Consider the following 17,538-nt stretch of genomic DNA (forward strand, 5'->3'; position numbering starts at 1 on the left):
TATTTTTTGGCTTCTGTGCTTTGAAATATGAAATGGACTATAAACGTTACCGTTTTCTATTCAGTTTTTAGAGAAAATGCTTTATTTTTTTGGCTTCTGTGCTTTGAAATATGAAATGGACTATAACCGTTACCGTTTTCTATTCAGTTTTTAGAGAAAATGCTTTATTTTTTGGCTTCTGTGCTTTGAAATATGAAATGGACTATAAACGTTACCGTTTTCTATTCAGTTTTTAGAGAAAATGCTTTATTTTTTGGCTTCTGTGCTTTGAAATATGAAATGGACTATAAACGTTACCGTTTTCTATTCAGTTTTTAGAGAAAATGCTTTATTTTTTTTGGCTTCTGTGCTTTGAAATATGAAATGGACTATAACCGTTACCGTTTTCTATTCAGTTTTTAGAGAAAATGCTTTATTTTTTGGCTTCTGTGCTTTGAAATATGAAATGGACTATAAACGTTACCGTTTTCTATTCAGTTTTTAGAGAAAATGCTTTATTTTTTTGGCTTCTGTGCTTTGAAATATGAAATGGACTATAACCGTTACCGTTTTCTATTCAGTTTTTAGAGAAAATGCTTTATTTTTTGGCTTCTGTGCTTTGAAATATGAAATGGACTATAAACGTTACCGTTTTCTATTCAGTTTTTAGAGAAAATGCTTTATTTTTTGGCTTCTGTGCTTTGAAATATGAAATGGACTATAAACGTTACCGTTTTCTAATCAGTTTTTAGAAAATGCTTTATTTTTTGCATTCTGTGCTTTGAAATATGAAATGGACTATAAACGTTACCGTTTTCTATTCAGTTTTTAGAGAAAATGCTTTATTTTTTGGCTTCTGTGCTTTGAAATATGAAATGGACTATAAACGTTACCGTTTTCTATTCAGTTTTTAGAGAAAATGCTTTATTTTTTGCATTCTGTGCTTTGAAATATGAAATGGACTATAAACGTTACCGTTTTCTAATCAGTTTTTAGAGAAAATGCTTTATTTTTTGCATTCTGTGCTTTGAAATATGAAATGGACTATAAACGTTACCGTTTTCTATTCAGTTTTTAGAGAAAATGCTTTATTTTTTGGCTTCTGTGCTTTGAAATATGAAATGGACTATAACCGTTACCGTTTTCTATTTAGTTTTTAGAGAAAATGCTTTATTTTTTGCATTCTGTGCTTTGAAATATGAAATGGACTATAAACGTTACCGTTTTCTTTTCAGTTTTTAGAGAAAATGCTTAATTTTTTTACTTCTGTGCTTTGAAATATGGACTATAAACGTCACCGTAGAGTCTTTCTTTGTGTGAATGCATTCATGGCTTTCTTTTTGATTAATACAGTCACCTCTGGAGCCCAGATCTGCCGAGGCTTATATGTTGGAGGTCTACGGCTGATTCTTCATGGTGTGCCGAGGATCAGAGCTCAATAAGCACTTTCCTAAAACTCCTAGACGTTTATGTAGCTCATATCCCTTGATCAGTCAAAGTCGTCTTCAAAGCATTTCTGAACCCTCCCCGCAGAGAAAGAGGAAAGGCCTCGTGTGTCTCGCAGGACCGATGAGGAGATTCTGGTTTGTAGATCAGACCGTGAATGATGTCAGCGCTCAAGCGCTCCTCCTGGACCCGTTCCAGACCCGCTCGGGTTTGGGCTTGACTTTGATTGGTGTCCACTTCCTGGAGAAGCTCGTTTTCCTGTTAATTAGTTCCTGATTATGAACCTTAGGAAGGCCATAAAACCTCAGAGAGATCATACCCTATATTCTTCTTCCACAGTGCAGCGTTTCCTGAGTAAATCGATGCTTGAAAAGCCCCTTTGATGGTTTGATTAACCATGTTTTAGTTTAACCAGTCTCTCAGCTTCAGATATCCCTAATGTGTGTTTCTGCGCTGTAAAAATTGTTTGTTTAACTTTAAGTTACCTGGTTGCCTTAATTTTGAGTTCATTCAAATAAAATATATGAGTAAATACAATGAAGTAAATTGGTTTAATTAATAGAAACTCAAAATATTAGGTTACACTTTATTTTAAGGTGTCATTGTTACAGTGTAATTATATATTTAAGTACTGAGTAATATTAAGCAACTACATGTACTTACTATAGGGTTAGGGTAGGATTAGGGTTTGGTTGAGGGTTAGTTGCATGTAGTTATGCATAATTTACTGTTATTACTGTGGAACGTACATATGTTACATGTAAGGACACTGTAAAATAAAGTGTTACCAAATATTATGTTATCTGAACCACATTAATTATCTAATTTGATTTGGCAAAAGATCTGCGAAAATGACTAAAACCGCTGTATTCTGCTGCCAGGCCAGTAGATGGCGATGAAACACTATAGACTGAACACGTAACACGCATGTGCATAACATCATCGGTTTCAGAGATTTGGGTTTTTGTTGTTTACATGGAGACCGTTTTCAAAAACTTGCACTTTGAAACACGTTTTCAAAAGTTTGCGTTTCGCCCAAAACGCCGTTGTCGTGTAAATGAACGGCCAAAACGCATAAAAAGTTTCACGTTTTTAGTTTAGCTTTTAGCACTTTAGAGGCTACAAAAGTAGCCAGACTTTATGCATTCAGTAGTTTGGTGGTTCAGTCTTGCACAAGTGACAGCAGTAATCATGAAAACACAATCATTGTGTGACACTTTATTTGGTTTGAGAAAATATGCATCTTGTTTCCCCTGGCCTAAGTTTATTTTGCTTATACATTGGCACATTGTATTTTCTTCTTGTTTAAAGGATATTTTTCACTAAATTTCTACTGTTCAAAAGTGTGCAGTCAGAAAGAGTTTTGTTTTGTTGTTGTGGAAATAAATAAATACTTTTATTCAGCATCAAATTGATCAAAAGTGACTGTAAAGACAAAATCTCATCATATTAGAGTGATTTGTGAAGGATCATGTGACACTGAAGACTGGAGTAATGATGCTGAAAATTCAGCTTTGATCACAGGAATAAATTAGTTTATTTTTATTTATTTTTTATAATAAAGATATTGTTTGATAAGTGGGATCTCTATTTGTTATCCTCTAAAACCCCAAAAGTAGTGCTTGAATGTATTTTTGATTAAATAAACAGGTTTGGTGAGCATTAAAGACTTCTTTCTAAAACATTAACCCCAAACTATGAAAGTTTAAAGCAGTATAATACCACAAGTTGTCTCACACAGAAAGTGTTGTTCGGCTGATTTATCTGAGTATTCGAGCGGTGAATCTCTAATCTCCATTACAGACTTTGCTTCTTGACTTTGCTCTCATTCTTCAGGCCGTGAAATGAGAGCTGTTTCCACCAGTCGTGATTATCAATCCTCAAACCGCCTTATAAACGCCGCACACGACTTCAGTGTCGATGGTGGAGCAGATCCTGTTTTTATATATAAGCTTACCGGCTTTATCACTTTTGAGGGATCAAAGTCATCCAAAATATTGTCTTTTAAAGGGACTCTATGATGTTTTTTCTTTCTTCAGTGTGTAATGTTGCTTTTTGAGGATGTTCTTCTCTATATCAGTGTCAGTGTTCCTGAACTCCTGAATCGCCTCCACTGTAGTCTTGAGTTTCTTCCGGGAACGAACATGTCACAATATTCCTCATTATAATAATTCATGCGCAGAATAAAGGGACGGGGCCTGGTTGAGTTAGTTAGTAGTGTGTTAAACTGGCGGTTATGGTAAGGGGCAGGACATTTCCCAAACACACTCGAAGCGCTCGACCAATCACAACACAGTGCTCCAGCCGACCAATCAGAGCACAGTGTGCTTTTCAGAAGGAGGGGCTTCATAGAGACAGGAAGTAAACAGAGCGTTACTGACAGACTGGGAAGAGAGGAGCTGCAACAATGGAGAATAATGTGTTTTTTGAACATTTAACCGATAGCCGGGCCACATAAAGCTCTCTCTCCATTTCCCCTGCTTTAACAATCACATGGCTTAAAGCATATGTCAGACAGTGGGAGCCTTTCGAGTCTCTCAGAGGTTGCCAGGCATGAGATGTGCAGTTTGACAGGCTTTTAGCGATGTAACCTGAGGGCAGCAGATTGTCCCTAGCATCGGTAATCTCTCGCTCCCTCAGTCGCTCTATTTATCGTCTCTGTCCTCTCGCTCGTCCCTCCCTGGTTTCTCTCTCTCTCTTTCTCTCTCTGTCTTACACACTCGCACTCACTATGGAAACTGTTCAACCCCCGACTGGTTGCCTGTTCATTAGAGACTCACAGAAGTAAATGCTGTGACTTGTTTCATACGGGGTCCAGAATCTGCCGACCGCTTCATTACTGTGACGATTCTCTGACTGACGAGCTCTCAGCGCTCGTTACCCCCTCCCGTCACCGTCCTCACTGATGAACTTATTTACTCTCGGTGCGTGACACCATTGGCCCGACGGGAGGAAGCCACTCACAACAAATGTGTGTCAGGTTTGGATGAGCAAATGTATATTAGGGGCAAACGGCTAGTCGACTAATCAGTCTTAAGGATGTCCTGTGTAATTAGGCCGGCCTTGTGACCCCAATCAATTCAATTTTATGATTGCATATATATGTATACGTGTGTATATATATTTGTATACATATATATATTTGTATATAACATACAAATAAATAATAATCAAATAATAAAAACATAATCAAATGTATAAATATTTAAATGCATTTAAAATATATACTTATCTTTTATATAATATATGCATGATATATATAAAATAAAATTATTTTATAAATGTAACAATTAATAGCATTTATTTTATACATATTGTATATAGAATATATTATAAAAAAAATTATATACATAATAAAATATATAATTATTTAAATACACATTAAATGAAATATTTATATTAATTCATATATAATCATTTAAAAATAATTCATGCATATTAATACATAATTAATATATATATTAATGCTTTCAATTGATCAAGAAAAAAATCTAATTAATTGCAATTTATTTTGTAATTAATCACGCTTGATTACATCTAACATGAAAACGTGTTATATATTTTAATAAAAAACATGTAGGAAGTAGGAACAGCATAAAGCATGTCTTTTTTTTTTTTTACTTTTTCACTAAGCACTATGAATGAATGCCAGTATCACCAATATATACATTTAAATATATATTATATGTATTATAAATAATAATATACATGTGAATCCCAAAGTGTAATTACTAAAAGCATGAACAATGGTAATAATGATTCTTGAATTTTGTTGCACGTTTTTATTTTCCAAAAGCAGAAAACATCAAAGCTACAAAGATATCATCAAAAGACATCAAAGATACAAAGCATCTCATCGATCCGGTGCAATTTGTTTGTGTTCTTTTTTTTAAAGCTTTAGACACTGATCGTTCGAGAGCACTCGAGTAAAATGCTTTCCTTCAAAAGGTTTTGAAAACATCTTAAGAGCTTTTTATTATCTGTAGTCAGACATAAAGACACGTTAGACACCTCACTGCAGAACTTTGACTGGAATACCATTGACAGAAAGAATTGACTCAAGATATCGAGCATCGCTGATGCGCCGTGTGTGTGTGTGTGTGTGTGGCCCAGATAATTGTGTCCTTTTGTACTTTGCATTTCAATCAGTGGAGAAAGAGTTTGACCAAATCAACAGCAGTGTCGCGTGGGCCGGCCGAGTCGATTGTCCACCGAGAGAATAGCAGTGCTGGGTTAGAGAGGTTAAGATAAAGTTGCTTTGAACAAATTCCTGCTTTGATCAGCTTGAATGCTCTTCTGTGGGAAGTCACCGCTGCTTTAGCAAGTTATTGTTCTGTTTTATCATTGTGTCCTTTCAGCATCTTCTCTGCATCTCTACCTCTTTGTGAAAGAGGCTCTTTTTAAAGAAGATACTGCGTCTCACAAACATGCATTTGACGCCGTGGTTCTTTCAGCTGAGAACAGGGACGGCTCTTAAAGGGGACATATCATGAAAATCTGGCTTTTCCCGTGTGTAAGTGCTGTAATCGGGTCCCGGTGCTTCTACTAACCCAGAAAACGTGAAAAGTGAAACCCAGTAACTGTGTTCTGGTGAGTCTTTCTCTGCAAGCATGTTATAAAATGAGCCGATCAGATTTCGCTCTCCTTCTGACGTATGAAGAGGATCTTATTATAATATTACCGGCCCTTAATCTGCACGTTTACACACACCAGCCGACGTTTGGTTTCATGAGCGACAGCAGAGACCAGTTCTAACGCAATGGCAGAAGATCCAGCAAAGCCTGAAACTGTGGTTGAGCACAGACGAGCACTGAACACTATTGACCAGAACATGTCACCGCTGTCTTATAAAGACCTCAAGAACTGTGGACACTTGTGGAGAAGTGAAACATGATGATGAGATGATCAATGTAACTCCACAACAACTACACAAATGTCTCCACTAATATTCAGAAACTCTTCCTGAGTCTCTCTGTAAGGCTGCACTCGCTACTGGTTATTCTGGGATTCTGGATGAGTGAGATTGGCCTGTTTCGTTATTGCCGGAGTTTCTGAAGCTTGTGTAAAGGCTCCGCCCTCTTCTGGACGGAGGCGGAGCTGAAGCTCATTTGCATTTAAAGGGACACACACAAAAACGACACATTTTTGCTCACACCCAAAAAGGGGCAAATTTGACAAGCTATGATAAATGATCTGGGAGTATTTTGAGCTGATATTTCACAGACACATTCTGGGGACAGCATAGATTTATATTACATCTTGTGAAAAGGGGCATAATATGTCACCTTTAAAACAAAGACTCCGGTATGTGCCACAGACTCTCTGTGCTTCATTCCCGGGCCCTCAAGTGGGATTTATGTTGACCACATTATGGGCCTTTTCTAGGCCGGGTCCATATGGATAGACTGTCACGAACGGGGTCGGACTGATGCTGGTTTCCATGAGGCCTGTTAAGTTTAAACCACTCCACAAAGACCAAACTACACACAGAACATGATCGACCACAAACACCTTCACTGATAGTTTGATGGTGTTTCACAATCTGTGTTGCACTGGAACAGTGTGATTAACATTTGACTGGGATATTTAAATATAGTTATACTATCCAAACTAATTATTCCAGTAGAGCATTCTAGAAGGCAATTCACAAAACCACATAAAAACAAATCTGTGCTAAACCCTGTATGTACAGTGTAATTTTTGCCAGCTAAGGGGTTTTCAGACTTTTATTTTATTTTATTTTATTCTATTTATTATTTTATTATTTATTTTATATATATATATATATATATATATATATATATACACAATATAAAAATATAATAAAATATAAAAAATTAGAATTATATTATAAAAAATAATATAATATAAATAATTAAAATAATAATAAAAATCAATATTGTTTTTAGTAAAATGCAATATATATAATATATAATGTATTTTATTAAAACATTTTTTATTTTTTATCATTATTTTAATTATTTATATAATATTATTTTGTATTGTATTTTATTAATTTTTTTTATTTAATTTAAATAATAATATATAATGAATATTCACAGTGTAAATATTTCAACATTAAAATAGCCATCTGCCTTTTTATTTGAGAAAGTAGGTCCCTCACAAGAGGATCATAAGATGTGTGCTTTAGTGGCATCAATAAGTCAGTGATCGGAGACTCTTCACTGGGACAGTCCGTCTCCAGACTCTTTAAATGCATAAAGTGTGTATGTCTGAATATCTGCACGATTATAACGTTCTTCTCCATTATTTGCTCATCATTTGATGAATAACTGCTGCCATGATTGCTAGAATATGCACACAAATGCCTCTCTTAATAAAACCCTGTTTAATAGCGCAGCGTTAATTGCACCAAGCGAACGAGTGAGTGAGTTCAGTGAATATGGATCAATGCATAATGAGCCAAAAGTCGGTGTGTTTACACTGGAAAGAATGGCGTTGACATAACTCAAGCAAGACGCACTGCCTTTTTTAGCACATTCACTTGAAGGGTTAGCTGTGTTTTTGCGCCAAAGTAATGCAAATATTTAGTGAATGCTTGACTTTCAGAGATGGTGCGGTTGGGCTCTTGAGGATTAACCCGTTGTTAGTAAGTTCCTGCCGTGCTTTAAAATGTCATAAAGTGGCTCTACAGAAACGGCTGAGCTTGCAGTTCGTCCTGAACTCTCGGTTATGGAGCAGAGTTTGCTTGTGTGTCTGTGCTTTGATGAGAAGGTTTGGCTGTGGAATACGTGGCAAGGCAGAAAACTTTGACTTTGAAATCTCAGCAGAAAGGTAATACTCATTCATCGTGTGGCAAGATGCACAGTTTAGTAGTTTTCAAACTACGATTTCATAGCCTCTGAGTCGAGGGGTTTGAGCAATAAGAGACCGACATCGAAAGCTGAAAAACAGTTTAGGCTACGTCTACATTAATCCGAATACATTTGAATACGGTGTTTGCGTTCAAAAACGCTCTCCATCCACACTCCGAAAACGCTAAATTCACCTTTACTGCACATGCACAAAAGCTCACTGAGATGATACAGATGGAAAAATATTATAATATTATAATTATAAACTTTTATAAATAATAAAGTTGGTTGAGGTAGTTACTAGTGTGTTAAACTGGCGGTTATGGAAAGGGGCGGGACATTTCCCAAACACACTCGAAGCCCTCGACCAATCACAACACACTGCTCCAGCCGGCCAATCAGAGCACAGTGTGCTTTTCAGAAGGAGGGGCTTCATAGAGACAGGAACTAAACATTAGTTTACTGACAGGATCATTTTATTTAGCAAAATATCTCCGCATTCACTGATGTGTCCGGGTCGCACTCACTCACTATTATATGTTTGGTCTAAAACTGCTCTCATGTTCTGCAAATGCGAGTGAATTGTCTGTCATCTTTGCAGGACTGTGATATGAAGAGTGTGTGAAGTAACATATTTCAGCAACAGTGTGAAAGTGAATAGCACTATACCGGTATAAACATGAATATCTGTTGGTACAATATGCGTCACATGACAAAACTTACGTTGTTGTTTTTAAAGGATTAGTTCACTTTCAAAAATTTTTTTTGCTGATAATGTACTCACCCCGATGTCATCCAAGATATCCATGTCTTTCTTTCTTCAGTCGAAAAAAAATTAAGGTTTTTGAGGAAAACATTCCAGGATTTTTCTACACAGAATGGACTTCAATGGCAACCAACTATACCAATGTTCACAGAAGGTTCAAATGTCCGTCTCAATGCAGCTTCAAAGTCTCGACACGATCCCAGTCGAGAAATAAGAGTCTTATCCAGCGAAACGATCCGTCATTTAAAAAAAATTAATATATATATATATACTTTTTAACCACAAATGCCCGTCTTGTACCATCTCTGAGATGCGCCACATATTACGTCATTACGTTGGAAAAATCCTGGAATGTTTTCCTCAAAAACCTTAATTTCTTTTCGACTGAAGAAAGAAAGACATGGATATCTTGGATTACATCGGGGTGAGTAAATTATCAGCAAATTTTTTTTTTGAAAGTGAACTAATCCTTTAAATGCCTCTCTACAACGCGAAAAACAGTGTTTTTAAATGTATCCACTTTGGAGAGCATTTTCAAAAAGCGTTGTTTTTATTAATAGAGACCCTATCTCGCACCCAGCGCAATTGACTTTGTACACCGACGCATGTATCATTCCTATTTTGCACCCGACGCACAGCGGACTTTTCCCTCCACAGACGCACGTCGGTAAACTAGGGAATGAACTTGCGCTCCCTGGAGCGGTTCAGCGAAAAGAGGAGGAGTGTTCTGGCCAAACGTTCCCTGGTGCTATTTTGCAGATTTTGAAAACAATTCCGCCACAGACCAGGAGAAACCTTGTCTAAAGTCAGTGGCGCGTTATTCAGATGCTATTTTAAGGGCGCATGCTTGGCCATAATGTAGCGTGTGCACAACGCGCATACACTTTGATTCTCTCATCTACACACAGACACAGCAGTTTTCATTTTTGCAAAGCATGCAGGTTCGATAGATAGATAGATAGATAGATAGATAGATAGATAGATAGATAGATAGATAGATAGATAGATAGATAGATAGATAGATAGATAGATAGATAGATAGACAGACAGACAATTTATTATAAAAGCATACATCTAGCTTACACATTTACCCAAATTATCATACGCCTGTTTAACCAAAGCTAATTTGGGTGTGTTTCTCCATCCCCAATGTCACTTCTCTGTGTTTTACGGCCAACCCATTTTAGATTTGCGAGATCCGCCCACAAAGTTACTTGCGTTTCGCGCTTGATACTTGCGTTTCAGATCGTTAAAATAGGGCGTCTCACCGTCTCAGTGTGACGGAAGGCCAGAACGGAGAGAAAAAGATGCGTTTTCAAACGAAACCGTATTAGTGTGGACAAGGCCTTAATCCCCATTTTTATTTGTTTTGTCTCTGCAGATATCAGTGTCTGCGGCCAAATCTCCGTCCTCCACCGATGACTTATACCTGGAGGACGTCGGGTCGGGTTATCCTGAAGATGACGACGACTTCAGCTCCGGATCGGGATCGGGTAAGGAGAGCCTCAGTGATTCCCGGTGCACAATCTGATCCCTGCGTGTTAGATGTGTGTGAAAGCGTGTGTGTGTTTCAGGAGCTGGTGAGGATATTGTGGAAGCGGCCACTGTAAACACACTGTTCATCGTGCCTAAAGCAGAGCCCACACAGGACTCCACCAAAGACTTCACGCCGAAAGTGGAGACATCGACGTCACGCGATGCTCCCAAAGACAAGAACAAACGAATCAGGATAGATGTGAGTGCCGGATATAAAAACTTGAAATCTTTCTTCAGTGTGTAATGTTGCTGTTTGAGGATGAAAAAGCTCCAGTTCTTCTCTATATCAGTGTCAGTGTTTCTGAACTCCCTGAAACGCCTCCATTGTAGTCTTGAGTTTCTTCCGGGAACGAACACGTCACAATATTCCTCATTATAATAATTCATACACAGAATAAAGGGGCGGGGCCTGGTTGAGTTAGTTAGTAGTGTGTTAAACTGGCGGTTATGGTAAGGGGCGGGACATTTCCCAAACACACTCGAAGCACTCGACCAATCACAACACACTGCTCCAGCCGACCAATCAGAGCACAGTGTGCTTTTCAGAAGGAGGGGCTTCATAGAGACAGGAACTAAACAGAGCGTTACTGGCAGACTGGGAAGAGAGGAGCTGCAACAATGGAGAATATGAGGAGAATAATCAACATTCAAGCAGGAAAACCTGTTCTAGTAGAGCCTGAAAACAACATCAAGACTCAGTAAAATTGACTAAAAATAATGAATATAGGCATGATGAAACCTTAATCTTATCTTCTGGGAAGAAAAAACGTGTAAAAATGAAAAAAGGCTTTAGTGCAGTGGTTGATTGACAGGGTATTAGAGGATCCTCTGTGATGTGAGATGTATCTGATCACCCGAAACCATCTTCAGACGAGGCGTAAATGGGGTCTCTGCAGATAAATGTGCAGTCATGCCGAGTCCAGCGCTGTCAGAAACTGAGTGTAACACGTCCTCTTCTTCTCTTCTTCAGTCTCCAGAACCGGCCACTGAAGACTCGCGTCGAAACCCCGTCACGAGCACCACAAGCCTCCCTCGATCCCCGCTCGAGGTGCAGTCCGAAAATCTCTTCCAGAGGACAGAGGTTTTGGCAGGTTTGTGAATTATTTTTGATAAATACTCCTGATACTTACTTACAGCAGCACTGCAAGACACTTGAGTATTTTTAGGAATGCAACAATATTAAATAAAATGTATATATATATTTGAAGAGTTCAGATGCAAAAGTCATCTGAAATTTTCTTCTAGAATGATCATTTTTTATAAAGCTTGTATATTTAAGTTCAGTAATTTCACTTAAATGACAATTAATAGGTAATTTTCATTGCCTTTTAGGTGAAATTGCTGAACTTAAATATACGAGCTTGATAAAAATGATCATTCTAGAAGAAAATTTCAGATGGCACTTAGAGGCTTTTGCATCTGAACTCTTCGTTTTTATATATATATATATATATATAAAATTCATTTTTCACTGTTACACACACACACACACACTTTTCAAACGTTTGGGATCAAAACAAATTTATGTTTTTGAAAGTGTCCCTTCTGCTCACCAAGGCTGCATTAAATTGATCAAAAATAGTCACTTTTGATTAATTTAATGCGTCCTTGCTGAATAAAAGGGTTAATAAAAAATACTAAAAATCTTACTGACCCCAATTGAGGTCAGTTTGAACAGTAATCAACATTTTTTATCATTTTGCAACTATACTTGATGATATCATTTAGGGATTCTTGCTTAGAAGTCATGATTTCCTAAACCGGCGTTTCATCTCTCTCTGGGAGTCTCAAGAGTTCACTGCGCGTTCGAGTCTCGGGTAGAGATGCATTCAGAACATGTTTCCATTCAACAGATCAATTTCTTGATGTGCAAAGGCCAAATTCTTAATTTAAGCACACTCATCTTTAATATCCTGTGAGCCACAATGAGAAGAAGAAATCAAATCTTCCTGCTTTGGGTCGACACATTTCCTCATGTCAATCTCTGGAGCCTCCAGCGGCGTCGAGGGGTTCCTGATTTAATTATGGGCATAATCTGCCTCTGCTTTGTGTGAGACATGGAGTCACGTAGTCCGACAGGGATGATATTTCACATGTACTGAGACTCCGTGTCCTAACCAGACGCGATGCGATAAGATTCAGGCAGTGTGTGTGTGTGTGTCCACAGCAGAAGCGAAATAGATAGATCAGCCTTTTCTAATTATGCTCCTTATGCATGGAATGAGCTTCAAGGTGTATATATTACACATTAATATGTGCCATCTCTCGCTTTGTTTAAAAACATCCGTCTGTTTTTATAGAACGGTGCAAATGTTTTAATAGTTGATTAGGATTTGTGTTGTCTTTTAGATATGGGTATTTTATGTTGTGTTATGTACTACTTTGTAATTTTTGTCTTGTGCTGCCTATCTTGACCGGGACTCCCTGGTGGAAGAGATATTGTATCTCAACGGGACCTTCCTGGTTAAATAAAAAAATAAACAAAAATCTATCAAAACCCACAGCCAATCAGAACAGAGTGTGGGCGGAGTCTTGCAGTAATATTGACAGGGCATAATCAAATTCACAAATATTACACCATTTAAACATTTATTAAAAATACATAGGCTGAGTTACTAAAACATTCTTTGTCAAAGAATACACTTGTTTGTTCACAGTTTGAACGTTCTTATTTCCATTTGTTTAATTTGAAGATCTGAGGTGAATTATCCACTGTTGCTTTTACAGCTACAAAGCTGGAGCACTAAATGATATTCAGAGTCACATGACACATTTTAACATTAAATAAAGCACATAAACAGTACCTGAGATTATCAATGAGATTTCAACATGCACCAATGCTATTTTATAAATGTCCTAATCATTTGTTAACAAACAAGTATTCATTACTTCAATGAGCTCATTGTATCTGCATTAAAGGGGATACTCCACTTTTTTTGGGAAATAGGCTCATTTTACAACTCCCCCAGAGTTAAACAGTTGAGTTTTACCGTTTTCGAATCCATTCAGCCGATCTCTGGGTCTGGCGGTACCACTTTTAGCATAGCTTAGCATAGATCATTGAATCGGACAGGACCATTAGCATCTCTCTGAAAAAAATGACCAAAGAGTTTCGATATTTTTCCTATTTAAAACTTGACTCTTCTGTAGTTACATCGTGTACTAAGACCGACGGAAAATGAAAAGTTGCGATTTTCTAGGCTGATATGGCTAGGAACTATACTCTCATTCCTGCGTAATAAGAAACTTTGCTGCCGTACCATGAGTCCAGCAGGCGTAATGATATGATCAGCGCCTGAAAATAGTCTACCCTATAGTCTACCGAGCTGGGGACTATTTTCAGGCGATCAAAACGGTAAAACTCAACTGTTTAACTCTGGGGGAGTTGTAAAATGAGCCTATTTCCCCAAAAAAGTTGAGTATCCCTTTAAATTACTACGTTGTTTAAATTAATATATTTTTAGCCAACTGTGATTTTGTATATGTACATTTCTGAAATACATAACTTGAATAACAGATCACTCTAAATTGTAATGTGGACTTTATAGATTCTGTAAAGCTGCTTTAAAATGACTTGTATTGTGAAAAGCGCTATACAAATAAACGTGAATTGAGTTGAATTTCTAAAATAGAATCGTCTCGTCTGGTTTGGACAAAAACTCTGATTAACATGGAAAATATGCTTTTTATCGCGTGTCGCAGTGTAGTTAGGACACGGTGAACGACACATGTTCCTGGATCTTTGTTGATCCTGGAACAACTTTCCAATCAACCAATCAGATTTGAGGGACAAGTTTACAGTTTATGTCAAGTTTAGGCTTAGACCCAGGGTGAGGTGCTTCAACATCAGTGTTATTCACCTCTCATTTCCCTCTGATTTTAGGGGAAGTTATGGGTAGGGTTAGGTTTAGGGGTAGGGGTAGGGTAAGGACTAAAGATTGGGACAGGAATGTTATTCCAGGATCAACAAAACATGTTGGCAAAGTCACAGTGACCGTTAGGACACGGTCTGAGAAACCAAATGCTGATCTGAAATAAAGCGAGTCCCTAATTGTGTTGCAGCTGTGATTGCCGGAGGAGTGATCGGGTTCCTCTTCGCCATCTTCCTCATCCTCCTGTTGGTCTATCGCATGAGAAAGAAGGACGAAGGCAGTTACGACCTCGGGGAGAGAAAACCTTCCGGAGCCGCCTATCAGAAAGCCCCGACCAAGGAGTTTTACGCATAAACTCGCTTCACCAACACCAGTGATGGTCTGAGATCAGTGACTACGACAAACTCCTCCTGCATTCAAAAAATCACGATCGAGGAAAAAAAAAAAATACCGTAAAGGAAAGCTTTTTGCATAGAGTATTGTAATTAAGACCATTTCTTTCCTCTTTTCTTTTTTTTTTTTTAATGAATTTTTGGCAAATCTCTCTGTATTTAAACATTATCTTCTGTGTATTTTGAAAAGGCTGAAAAGAAACCCATTCTGTAAAGGCGAGGACATCCGCATCCGTCTTCTGTCAAAGGAGCTGTTCTTAGTCGCTGACTACTTTTTAAACTCTAGCAGTATGTCTTTGTAAAAGAAACATTTTAAAGTGGAATAATTGAATATAATTGTTCTGTATTAATCCTGATTTCATTTCTCATCCAGCATGTCTGATGTTGATCATAAGTGTTTCATTAATTTATCATTTTCTCAGATGTTGAACAATGCCTTTCTGTCGTCTGTCTGATAACTCTTAAATGTTTCCCTGCCGCTCATTTGATTATTTCACAGGGTCAGCGTTTATTAGACCTGAAAACACGTCGAGAAACCCGTTTGAGTTTGATCGCCGCTTGAGTGTTTGTAGGTTCTGAGGAACGACCCTCTCGTTCATCGATTCTCATCATGGCGACTCTAAATCCCTCAGATGTTGAAAAGCGTCTGGTTTATTGAACTGATGATCCCGGAGTCGGACTGACACGACCGGTCCTCCTTTGATCAGAGCCGTTCTGATGTTTCGCTGATGAAAGCCCGCGTTTATTCTCACGTCACACTGCAGAGATCGCTTCTAATAGTTGGTGGAGAGAGTAGATCTGATTTGTGCTGTTACAGGAGCCGCTTTACAAACTGGAAACTCCTTTGAAATCAAGAGTTTCCAGTGAACCAGTAGTTTAAAACCATTACGGAGGCCAGTGTGATTGAATCGCGCTCTTTAGATCCGGTTAAAGCGTGAATCCCTGTGTATTTTCCCTTCCCTGTTGATCGACGTTCCCAACTGTGACCGACACCCCGTACGGATCGGAGCAACGAAGCAAAGGTACTGAGAAACATCTGCAAACCCAAAGACTCGTTTGATTTCCACATTGCTGTGTATTCCTTTGGCCACATTTGAGGTTTTTCTTTTGTTTTAATTGTTAGCTGTTAGTTTTGTTTTTTTGAGTATACATCTGACCTTTGCATCCAATTACTTATTCATGTATGGGAAAAAAAAAATCTATATAGAATTATATATAAATGTATATTCACAAATGTTTTAAACCTTGCCTTAAAAGTGCCTACCATCTGGAGATGCGGTGTGGTCGTGAATGGCTAGAGTTGAGGTTATTGTGTCGTTAGCACAGCAGAATGAAATGGTGACTTTTTTTTAGTTGTACAAAGCAGACAGTATTGTACCTGTAAGTTAAAACAACACTACTGAATAAACATTGTGGCCTAAACTCTCTGTCTGTCGTTTTTATCTGTACATTCATCCATCTATTGTTCATCCATCCGTTAGTCTGTTGTTCTGTCTGTCTATCCCTCTGTCTATCATTCTGTCTGTTGTTCTCTCTGTTATTCTCTCTGTTGTTCTGTTTGTTATTCATTGTCTGTTATTCGTTTTGTCTGTTCGCTCGATCTGTCATTTAATCTGTCTGTCGTTCGTTCTGTCTGTCATTCGTTCTGTCTTGTTCTGTCGTTCGTTCTGTAGTTCGTTCTGTCGTTCATTCTGTCTTGTTCTGTCGTTCGATCTGTTGTTCGTTCTGTCTGTTGTTCTGTCTGTTTTTTGTTCTGTAGTTCGTTCTGTCGTTCTGTCTGTCGTTCGATCTGTCTCTTGTTTGTTCTGTAGTTCGGTCTGTCTGTCATTCTGTCTTTTGTTCTGTCGTTTGTTCTGTCATTTGTTCTGTTCTGTCTGTCGTTCTGTCTGTCGTTCGATCTGTCTGTTTTTCGATCTGTCGTTCTGTCTGTTGTTCTGTTTGTCGTCCGATCTGTCTCTTGTTTGTTCTGTCTTTCTGTCTGTCGTTAGATTTGTCTTTCTGTCTGTTGTTCGATCTGTCTGTCATTCTGTCTTTTGTTCTGTCATTCATTCTGTTGTTCTGTCTGTCGTTCTGTCTGTTGTTCTGTTTGTCGTTCGATCTGTCTCTTGTTTGTTCTGTCTGTCGTCCAATCTGTCTTTCTGTCTGTCGTTAGATTTGTCGTTCTGTCGTTCTGTCGTTCTGTCATTCATTCTGTAGTTCGGTCTGTCGTTCTGTCTGTCATTCTGTCTTTTGTTCTGTTCTGTCTGTCGTTCAATCTGTCTGTCTGTCGTTAGATTTGTCGTTCTGTCTGTTGTTCGATCTGTCTTTTGTTCTGTCGTTCGTTCTGTCGATCTGTCTGTTGTTCTGTCGTTCGATCTGTTGTTCTGTCTGTCGTTCGTTCTGTCGTTCAATCCGTCTCTCAATCTGTCTGTCGCTCTGTCTATCCATTTTATCCGTCTGTTCGTCAGTATAATTATTTCTATGTGTTGAAAGCAAACCGTTGGAGAGGCGTGTGTGAATAAACGTGTCTGGAATCTCTCGCACGGACTGTAAAATGTGAAGTGAAGGGATTTCTGCAGAGAGCGCTTCACACGAGCTCATCAGAGCAGATTACGTCTGTATTTATTCATCTTTATTGGTTCTCCTCTGGGATTACTGCACTGCTGCTTCTCTTATTTAGATCAGTGTCAAGCTCTGCTGGAATATAAATTAATGACTTCTGAATATTACTCTATAACATCTTTACAATGTTT

At 38.0% G+C, this 17,538-nt stretch overlaps 1 protein-coding gene and 1 pseudogene across 2 annotated transcripts in view; one reads left to right on the forward strand and one right to left on the reverse strand.

The window, feature by feature from the left end:
- sdc2 (syndecan 2) overlaps window positions 1-16,228 on the forward strand; it is a 43,518-nt gene extending 27,290 nt beyond the window's left edge. Inside the window, exons 2-5 of the mRNA XM_084424108.1 lie at window positions 10,388-10,499; window positions 10,581-10,741; window positions 11,513-11,633; window positions 14,605-16,228. Of these exons, the coding sequence (XP_084280234.1) occupies window positions 10,388-10,499; window positions 10,581-10,741; window positions 11,513-11,633; window positions 14,605-14,768 (558 nt within the window). The 3' untranslated portion in view covers window positions 14,769-16,228. The remainder of the gene's footprint in view (window positions 1-10,387; window positions 10,500-10,580; window positions 10,742-11,512; window positions 11,634-14,604) is intronic.
- Window positions 16,229-16,442: 214 nt separating this feature from the next.
- Window positions 16,443-16,991, reverse strand: LOC311299356 (annotated as a pseudogene). The gene is made up of 2 exons: window positions 16,822-16,991; window positions 16,443-16,780 (listed from the first exon to the last, which is right to left on the reverse strand). The product of its transcript is annotated as an uncharacterized misc_RNA (transcript).
- Between the last annotated feature and the right edge of the window lie 547 nt (window positions 16,992-17,538).

This window comes from Rutilus rutilus (assembly GCF_951802725.1).
Source record: "Rutilus rutilus genome assembly, chromosome: 11".
Classification (NCBI taxonomy): Eukaryota; Metazoa; Chordata; class Actinopteri; order Cypriniformes; family Leuciscidae; genus Rutilus; species Rutilus rutilus.